This window comes from Chanodichthys erythropterus, chromosome 6 (assembly GCF_024489055.1).
Source record: "Chanodichthys erythropterus isolate Z2021 chromosome 6, ASM2448905v1, whole genome shotgun sequence".
Lineage (NCBI taxonomy): Eukaryota > Metazoa > Chordata > Actinopteri > Cypriniformes > Xenocyprididae > Chanodichthys > Chanodichthys erythropterus.
Window position 1 is genome coordinate 12,887,264 of NC_090226.1, and position 9,959 is coordinate 12,897,222.

Genomic DNA, 9,959 nt, shown 5'->3' on the forward strand with positions numbered 1-9,959 from the left:
TTTAGTTAATGCTTTTTTAAAAATCCAGCATTAAAATTGTTGCTGAATGAGGCCTCATTAAGACAAGACAATTGTTTGTTGGTTTTTAAAGCACTGGTCAATTTTTGAGCTATTTTGCTTCCATTTCGTAGTGTGTGTAGTAGAAAGAAAACATCAAAATGCAATTTTAAGTCATTATTTTATTACACTTTATCGGTTTATGTCTGTAGATTTCAATTACAATACATATCTTTTCTCAAATTGAGTTTGTTCATATATCATTGTGCACTGACTTACATATTTTATTCCTAAAACGTGGTAAAAATTGAACTTTTTCTGACCAAAATCCTCAGTAAAAACCTTTAACTCTAATGTCACCAAAAAGATACAAGAATTTTGAATCGGGCTTTATTTAATGTTCAGATTTCTGTTCTTTAAAATGTATGCAAATGAGTGAATTTTTAATTAGATAATGCCTCATTAACATATTTAAACATAAGAATTCAGAAAACGTGTACTACAAAACGTACAAATTAACTGGGGGAATATGGTGATATGTATATAACGAGCACATAATGACAGTTATCCAACAGATAATGATTTATTAAATAAACGGAAATTCAGATTATTCATATGAAAGCACATACAAACAAATTCAAAGTGTTTTGTAATGAACGAAAAACAAATTCTGGAAAGCAAAAGACATGTTTATAAAAACATTCTCACTTGATTTAATTTCTCTGCCACCACTTGCACTATGTACAAAATTGTCTATCCAAAACAAGAGAGCAGCCTCACCCCATATAACACAGCAAATATTAAATCTTTTAACAAACATGGATCTTCCATCTGATTAATGCATTCTGAAAAATCCCCCCTGAGAAGTACATAAGCATTAAAACATGTACAGATATCATTGGTGTGAGGAATTGAACCTAAATGGATGTGAAGCACTATTATAACTTTAGTGCAAGGCAAGATGTACAGTTAAACTGATATCACTGTTTAATGGTATAAAACATGCCCATTCACTACCTTCATTTATATGACCAGGATTCAATGTACATCCTTAGCCGGAGCGGGTACCAACATGTGTGTCACATAATCTAGGGTCAAAAAACATCTTTATGTTTAGTGGTCACTCATTAATGTGGAAAGTAATGTCATTCATGATTTGTGGATTAAAGTAACCAAAAAATTGATTCAGCAGTCATTGTAATGGTGGCATCTCTCTGAGAAAAACAAACAAACAAAAAAAAACGGTGCTCTAATATTTTATATTAGAGTAGGAAGATATTTAATCTTGCAAGTGGGCTGGAATAGTAAAAAAAAAAAAATTCAGAAATAGTAGATGTATTATTTTAAGACAAATCCCCATGTGCTGAATAGTCTCTCTATGCCCTTTGTGGAGTTTTGCATTTTTCACAGCGTTCTGCCTCTGGGAAAACGAGGAAGTCGCAGGTAGCTGCCCGCTCGGGAAGCACAGGCTCTTTTGCTGAATCTTTGTGTCCCGAGCCCTGGCAGACAGAGTACCTTTCCAGGTCCTCGAGGAGTGCAACAACCTCTTCTGTTGTGGTGAGACGAGACGGGTGGTTGTCGTAGAGTTTGTGGGTGGGCAGCAGGGGTTGTCCTTGGACACTGATGTGGTAGTGGAAGCTGGGCTCAATATGAACGATGGTGTCTGCCATGGTGGAGCTCTTGGAGCACTGCATCAGCTGTAACCGAGGCCCATCCACCACAACACAGAACCAGAGGACGGGGAGCACCATGCTACGAAGAGATCTCAGAAGCGGCATCAGTTCATGGTTGATGTCGATGCCTTGGATGTTGGGGTCACTGTCTGCCATGCTGAATATCTGAGTGATCTGCAAAAGTCAGATGTACAAAATCACTGTTACTCCAATGACTTCCATATTATGCGATTCGGACAACATCACTTAAAACGGCTCCTTACCGATGGACAAGCCTCGCCCTCCTGTTGCTCTTCTTGACATGGTTCCTGACCTGCTGAACCTTGTAATCGATTCCCTTCCCTCAAACTCTCCACAGCATAGCTTGGTGGAATTGCTGTAGCATCGCATCTAGCTGCAGAAAAGACCTCTGGTCTCTATTAATAAATGGGAAATGCAAATAAAGCCGGTTAATCAGACCAAGAGAAAAAGGTGAGCAATTCATTGACATATATATATATATATATATATATATATATATCTGATACTTTTACAATCCATCCTAATGTGAGACGCCACCTCAGATGAACTTACTTCCTAGGTTTATTTACCACTTGCATATCTTTGTTTTTTGTTTGTTTTTATTTGTTTAAGCTTAAGACAGACAATCATAAGTAGCTTACCACAGAAAGAAGGGCTCTGCTGCTGAAGCCACTGCCTTGAAGCCCATTTTCTTTGATCATCTCCGCCCGTCCTATGTGCATCTGAGGGCTCCTCATCTTCTCAAGAGACAAGGGATGAAAGAAATGTGATACAAACATATTTATATAGGTCTGTTCAAACAAAGAAAATGCATTCTGGCAACCAAATAAGCTTAATTCCATCTAGGGAAAGCTTCTCCGGGATTCGTTTTTGAAATCATGATAACTTGATTAATATTATATGGTAATTATATTAATTTTTATGTTGAGAACAAACCTCAACTCTTTGTGGATTGTAGAGTGGGATGTTGTTCATCATATGACTGTTTGGAACTTCAGTATAAACGTAAGTCTAAAATCAACAAGAAAAAAAACTAGCAAACAGGCTAAAGCTAACAAGAATAAGCGATAATGCTTTAAGGACTGGAATACCTTTCCATTGTAATTTGGCTGGAGGAGCCTGTCCGGATTTACCATCCGGCCAGCACCCGAGGAAGCCTTTGGCACATACGTTTCAGCCTCATTATCTGAAACCTCGAAATCCCACAACTTTTTGGACCTGGGTCTACCACGTCCATACGTGTAACGTGGCCTGCCGTGGGTAACCCAGCCCTGAGAAAAAAGCATCTCAGCCTCATCCATGGGCAGCAAATGCTTCTGTTGAACACAATTGACATGATTGTCATTTCTTGTGCAATAGTCAGCATCACAATAACATGTTTATAGCCAACTAGAAGGAAAAAAATAAAGCTAAATGCAAAACATAACATACAGGTGATAATACCAAAGAAGCGTAAGGGATTTAACTGTTCTCATTCCACTAAACAATTCGAGTTTCTTAATTCTTTTAGTGAAAACATCTTTAGCTACAACATTGTCATACAAACTACCAAATATACACATAACAAGTAACAGTATTTGGTTCCTTTTGAACGTATGTTTTCTATTTATTTTGATAATTAAAAGGGACCAGATTTTAAATTATGAGCTATGGTGTTTTACTATTTAAATAAATAAATATAATAACGTGTAATATAATAAATGAATATTATATAATAATAATCCTAAATCTAGTAGAACTAAAAGTAAAATAAAAGCACCATACAACAATATTCTAATTCATATAAAAAGGTAAAAACTAAAATAATTAAAGATACATGATACAAATCAAAATAATATTTTTGGAAGCCCACCATAGCCTCTCTTTGGCACTGTCGCAGACGGCATTTCTGTCTTTTTTTATTTCTGCCACCAAACTTGGGTTTGTCCATGCAAAAATCACAGCTTCCACAGTCTGTGCGGCGAACGCAGCCTTTACACTTCCCGCAGGAACGGCGACGCACCTTAGGTACACCCATCTGCAAATCAAGTGATACATTTAAAAAAAAAAAAAATACTTATTTTAAAAGTATTAAGGACATTATTTTAAGTATCTAATTGTGTCTGACTGTATTAAATATTTGCAGCTTAGCCTCAACCTTCATAAAAATCTATGAAGGCAACAAATACTTTGTTATTCTCCTCAAACTATGTGCATATCTGTGATCAAGGCACTTGGATAATGCTACTGCAGTGTAATAATGCAGTGTAGCTAGAACTCTACCTCATCCAGGCCATTGTCACCATCATTACCCCCAAAGAACATAGACAGATCCTCTGAATCACTGTACTGCAGATAGGAGCTCTGCTCACAGGAAAACAACATTTAGATATAGTTGTTTTACAACAATCCCTCAGATGACTTCTGACAGATTATTTATAAGACTGTTACCTGTGAGTCCTCAAATTCCTCTGAGACTGAGGGCTGAAAAATAATGAATGATTAAAGCTTTTTACAAGCATAATGAAGTAATAGTGTGCTGTGTGAATGGAAAAGTTTTTTCCTCACTTTTGAAATATATGAAGCTGTGCTCAGTGATCCAGCAGTGTTTAAAAACTGCACATCTGATGTCTGTGGATTAGATAAAAATGGGTACTTAAATGACTTATTTAATTATTAGACAAAAGGTAAATCTTTATATACACTACCATTCAAAAGTTTGGGGCCAGTAAGATTTATTGGTAGCACTTTAGTTTAGGGTCCAATTCTCACTACTAACTAGCTGCTTATTAGCATAAATGTTAGTAGGATATTGCCTGTTTATTAGTACTTCTAATAAAGCACATAATGCATTATGATCATATTCTACATCCTTTAATCCTACCCAATACCTAAACTTAACAACTACTTTACTAACTATTAATAAGCAGTGATTAGGAGTTTGGAGGAAAAAGTTGTAGTTAATAGTGAGAACTGGACACTAATTTTTTTTTTTAAAGAGATTAATACTTTTATTCAGCAAGGTTGCATTAAATTGATCAAAAGTGATAGCAGAGTTTTCCATTTCAAATAAATGCTGTTTTTTTAATTTCTATTCATAAAAGTATACTAAGTATCACATTTTCCACAAAAACATTAAGCAGCACAACTGTTTTAAACATTGATACTAAGAAAGGTTTCTTGAGCACCAAATCATCATATTAGAATGATTTCTGAAGTATCATGTGACACTGAAGACTTGAGTAATGATGAATATTCAGCTTTGCCATCACAGAAATAAATTATTATTCTGCTATTCTGTATATTATCTAATCCAATGGTATTCATATATTGCAAGTGTGGCCAAGGGTACACATACTTTCTGGCTAACAATTGTAGATTATATTCTTATTATTACACAAATTTAGATATTTGCTCTCTCAAAAATGAAAATAAATAAATCTGAATTTAACCACTGTACCTTTCCACCCCTGTCCTTACGGATGGGGTGCAAGCACTTCCGCTTGCGACATTTAACAACTTTCCGGGAGTGGATATTAAGTCGTTGGCGTAGTCGACCATTTCTGCAACTAACACATTTTCCACAGTCCACTGCAGTTTGGCACGCCCGGCATCTGCCACATGGAGTCCACTAAGCACAACAACAACAAATAAAAACACAAATAAATGTCTTTTTATTTTTAAGGCAATACACTAAATAACACCACATAAGCTTTAAACAAACATCAAACATACCTTTTTGTAGGGTTTTCTGCGTCTCACTAATGCTAAACCAACAAAAAAATAAATAAAAAAAATAAAATCAATCACCAAAGGAACAATAGCCCAAAAAATACACTTCTATTATTACGAAAAAGATGATGTGCTTACAAAACTGAATGTAATGCTAAAAATACTTTTGACTTACATGCGTTAACCTCTAGCCTGCAGTTCTGGCACATAGTTTGTCCCTCTTCATAATTAAAGGTTTTATTACATCTCTCGCAGATGCTGAGTACAAACAAAATGAGAATGACATGAAGACAGACATTCACACCACTGATTTTGACATTTATGCCATAGTATAAGAAAAAGAAAACTGTCTACCCAAACAAATTTTGTGCAGCTCCACCGGTGCCATTGATGGGCCTATCTGCAGACACGGAACCAACAAAGGGGCGAGCAGTTGGATTTGCAGCCCCTCTAGTCAGATCAACAGGAGGCTGAGTAGCAGCATTCGGTAAAGTGGTATTTGTCCCAGGACTAGTAAAGGTACTGCTTTTCTGTGGAGTCACGGTATTCGCACCCTTTTGGATGGAATATGTGCTCAACTTTGGAACAGTACCACAGCTGAGACTTACAGAAGATCCTGGACTGCGACCCGTGCCACCTGCATCCGTTAATTCGTTAGGAAAACCGGGTGCAGAAGAGCTGCCATAGTGTGTCATAGGAGAATCCATTCTCCTTCTCTATGGGTACCAGAATGAAGACATTATTGAGAAAAATGTGAATAAAGCGGACATAAACTGCACTGAAACTATCAGATGAGAACAAAAACTGATATGAATTAAGCTGGATGATGACACTATTGTTTCCTGTAGAGCTGCTTTATAGCTGAATCAAATTTGTGTCATAATTAATGAATTTTGCAACAATATCGACACTATTATTGAACTAAATCGACACTAATACGAGATGAATAATGACAATGTCTTCTATACAGTAAAGCTGCTTTAAAAGCAGAATTTGCCTCATATTTGATGAAGTTTGCATCGAGTGCATTTACATGCACATTCTTAAGCTGATTATGCTTAATAAGCCGACATTGCACATGGTCATATAAACGTGTTTATCGGTTTTCCTTTATGTGAGTAAGGTAATAAACAGCTTAAGCATAAACCGATCGCCACAGCTAGAATTTTGCCCCTTACTCCGATTTTGCCCAGCATGTAAATTCATTAACCTGCTTTCTATTGGCTTATTGAAGTGTGCATGTGTGATATGTGACGGGACGCGTCAATTTTGCGGATTCAACTGTATCTAGACAGAGTAAACATTTTGCAGTAAGGAAGGAGGAAATACATTCGCAAACTCACTCTTTCTTGACTCAAAGAATTATAAAAATGTGTTCTCTTTTCGTGCAGCAGAAGTAGAAGTGGTCCAGTCAAAATGCTGCATCTGTAACTGCATGAGGATAATATATGAGCCGTAAGTTTCCCACTGACATGTTGGAATAATCTTCGTCGGCTTTTAATGCTTTATTTATCAAAACCGAGATAAAAAAAAAAATGTAAATACTTCGAGTCAGATACGCAAATTATAACGTTTTGATGTCACTATGGAGAAATAACCTGATTTATTAATAAAGTCATGTAAACGCAGTTTACTTGTGTTGTCGGGTTATTGGTTTGCATGTAAACCCAGACATCAGGTTATTTCAATAAGCTGATTTTTGTGAGTTATCAGCATACTGGTGTGCATGTAAATGTGCTCACTGATTGTCATTTTCCTGTTTATTTCTGTGAAGATGCTTTGAAAGAATCTGTATTGTATAAAGCACTATATAAATAAAGATGACTTAATTTACTAATTTACTACGGGAAAGTGACGTCGACGCATACGCATACCCTCTATTCTAATTTACTCGCCCTCAAGTTGTTCCAAACCTGTAAAATTTCTTTGTTCTGCTGAACACAAAGGAAGATATTTTTGTAACCAAGCAGATCTCACCCTCCACTGACACCATAGTAGGAAAAAAATGATAATATGGTAGTGAGATCTGCTTGGTTATAAACATTCTTCCAAATATCTTCTTTTGTGTACAGCAGAATACAAAGAAATGTATAAAGGTTTGGAACAACCTGAAGGTGAGTAAATGATGCCAGAATTTTCATTTTTGTGTGAACTAATCCTTTAACAAAAAAAAAAAAAAAAAAAAAAGTATACTGAACAACATCTCACCTTTCTTCTTCGAGGCCCATCACCAAGAAATTGGCCTGTTTTAAAATCAAAATTTGTGAGGTCCACAGAGTCATTTATATGTTTCAAAAGCTCAACCCTACTTCTTACTTTGTGACCTCTTGGACTGAAAGGGAAACAAAATAAATAGTGATTCAAAATGAAAATCTCATTATGCCAATCGTATCAGTTACATTTTAAACTCTTTTAAATATACCTTATATAGTATGTATCACTACGTCCTTCACTGTTGCCTGACCGACGAAAAACCTGCTTGCGTTTCCATCCTTCCCCTAATGATGGACAATCTTCCCAGCCTTCATCTGCCTCTAACTGTGTTCTCCGTCTAGGTCTCCTAGATAAAAAAGAAAAACATGCATCTGTTTTAGCTCAAACAATGCGCAGTGCATAAGAGGAAAGGATTTTTAATCAATAAAACTTTGATGTGAGGAAAAATCCAGGTCATGTACATACCCTCCACCTCTGCCACCTCTTTCTCCAGTGCTTTTCAAAACACTAACCACACTCCCACTCCACTCACTACCAGCAAGGCTCTCTACTTCTCCATCGACGCTCTGGGAATCAGCGTCTTCACAGTCTTCCTCAAGTGGCTCCAGCCAGTCACAAGGAGGTTTGTCGACATCTTTGGAAGACTCACCTTCCATTTCAGTTACAGCTTCCTCTTTGTTTTTGTCAGTGACATGGTCCTGAATGTCTGTGCTTGTTGTAGGTTCTTTGTTTTCCTCTGTATTTGAATCTTTTACTTCAGATGTTGGTTCTGCAGGTTCAGGTTCTTTGTTTTCCTCTGTATTACCATCTTTTACTTCAGATATTAGTTCTGCAGGTTCAGGTTCTTTGTTTTCCTCTGTATTTGCATCTTTTACTTCGGATACTGGCTCTGCAGGTACAGGTTCTTTGTTTTCCTCTGCATTTGCATTTTCTACTTCAGTTGTTGGTTCTGCAGGTACCTCAGCTGCTACTTCCTCTGTCTCCATGTTAGTAAAGCCTGTTCTTCTTATTTGAGCTGCAATAAGCATTAGCATTAGTAGAGATACAGTGTTTCAACCAGCAAACAATCCTTGACTTACATAACTGAAAGGGAAAAGAAATAAACATCTACTTTTTGTCCATCTGAAGGTCTTATAAGGTGGAATTATCTGAATACCCTCTTTGCAATGTATTTTGCATTCAGCTCAGACACCTGGAATTGTATCCTTCGGTCAGTTGGCTTCCTATTGATGCTTTGCCTATAGGGACCAATCGTTTTATTTATAAAAGCACGCGTTTCGATGCGCAAAATATTCTCTAGGTAGTCAGCACACTAGGTTTGAGACACAGCCTAACACGTATTAGCGCCAATATTTAGCGTGGTGGCTAAAGTGTTAGCAAGCGTGAAATGATAGTAAGTAACACTAGATACTGATGTTTAACGAGGTTATTTGCTGTTTTTAATGGTTCGCTTGAACTAAAAGTCATAAATACAACTTCGCCATTTTAAAAACCTACCTGTGAACCCCTTAACGAGCCCTCACATTGATATATTTTAAATAACTGATACAGGATAGAAGCCGGAAGTGCTGTTGTAACCCGGAAACACGTGACTCAAGCATTCGGAATAAATTAAAGCTGTCTTCAGTGTTGCCAGACGTACGATAATTATCGTATTTGTACGATAATTTTGACCTCTGTACGATGTACGATCAATAATGAAAAAATCCCATAATGTACGATAATTTCAGTATTTTGTGACACTTAAAATGATGGTCGTTATAATCGGCTCATTGATCTAGCTGTGTGGATCCTAACTTGAACTTTGTTAGGCACGTCTTCCATCTCATCTCTTGTTACGTGTTCTCGGCCAATCATTGTGGAGAATGAATCTCTCTCACGAGCTCAGCCCTGCATCTCAATGTGCATACTGTCCACCCTATCCGCCCGAAATAGTATTGAAAATGCTATATACTATTTAGGATGGATAGTATGCACATTGAGACGCAGGCCAAGTTAACGTTTCTGCAGCGGCGCTTAGGTCAGTTGTTTCCCACTAAGGCACGCCTAATAATTATTTATGTATTGTGGTAATTTACAGTTCATGTCAAAAAGTTGTTGGTCTACAGATAAATAGCTGTATTATGTACATTTGACTCTCATGTCACCTTTATTTATACAGCTCTTTTTACAATGCAGATTGTGTCAAAGTATAGCTTTACAGAGATAGAGAGAACATAATTTTGGCTGTACAGCAGCAAAAATAGTGTGATTGTCCAGCTTAAGTTAGTTCAGTATTGATTCTTTCTGTTGTAAAAATAATTAGTTATTAATTTAGTTCATTTACCTATACAAAAAAGTCGT

At 36.7% G+C, this 9,959-nt stretch overlaps 1 protein-coding gene across 3 annotated transcripts; it reads right to left on the reverse strand.

Annotated features, from left to right (window-relative positions):
• Nucleotides 1-200: 200 nt before the first annotated feature.
• mbd1b (methyl-CpG binding domain protein 1b) lies at nucleotides 201-9,189 on the reverse strand. Of its 3 annotated transcripts, none has more exons than XM_067388100.1 (17): nucleotides 9,114-9,189; nucleotides 8,082-8,631; nucleotides 7,825-7,962; nucleotides 7,611-7,734; nucleotides 5,757-6,118; nucleotides 5,578-5,660; nucleotides 5,406-5,437; nucleotides 5,131-5,301; nucleotides 4,239-4,301; nucleotides 4,122-4,154; nucleotides 3,954-4,034; nucleotides 3,544-3,708; nucleotides 2,783-3,007; nucleotides 2,628-2,702; nucleotides 2,333-2,428; nucleotides 1,934-2,086; nucleotides 201-1,844 (listed from the first exon to the last, which is right to left on the reverse strand). In XM_067388100.1, exons 2-17 carry the CDS (start codon nucleotides 8,600-8,602, stop codon nucleotides 1,374-1,376), a joined length of 2,793 nt encoding a protein of 930 aa, XP_067244201.1. In that variant the 5' UTR covers nucleotides 8,603-8,631; nucleotides 9,114-9,189; the 3' UTR covers nucleotides 201-1,373. The 3 variants fall into 3 exon arrangements, with proteins under 3 accessions (XP_067244201.1, XP_067244202.1, XP_067244203.1); XM_067388101.1 differs by lacking the exon at nucleotides 9,114-9,189 and adding an exon at nucleotides 8,728-9,104; XM_067388102.1 differs by lacking the exon at nucleotides 2,628-2,702.
• Between the last annotated feature and the right edge of the window lie 770 nt (nucleotides 9,190-9,959).

Coding starts and splice junctions, on each gene's coding strand:
- mbd1b (XM_067388100.1), bottom strand. CDS start 8,602: ATGGAGACAGAGGAAGTAGCAGCTGAGGTACCTGCAGAACCAACAACT. Junction 5,438..5,577: donor CAGGCTAGAGGTTAACGCAT/GTAAGTCAAAAG, acceptor TTGTTGGTTTAG/CATTAGTGAGACGCAGAAAA. Junction 5,302..5,405: donor GCAGAAAACCCTACAAAAAG/GTATGTTTGATG, acceptor TGTTGTGCTTAG/TGGACTCCATGTGGCAGATG.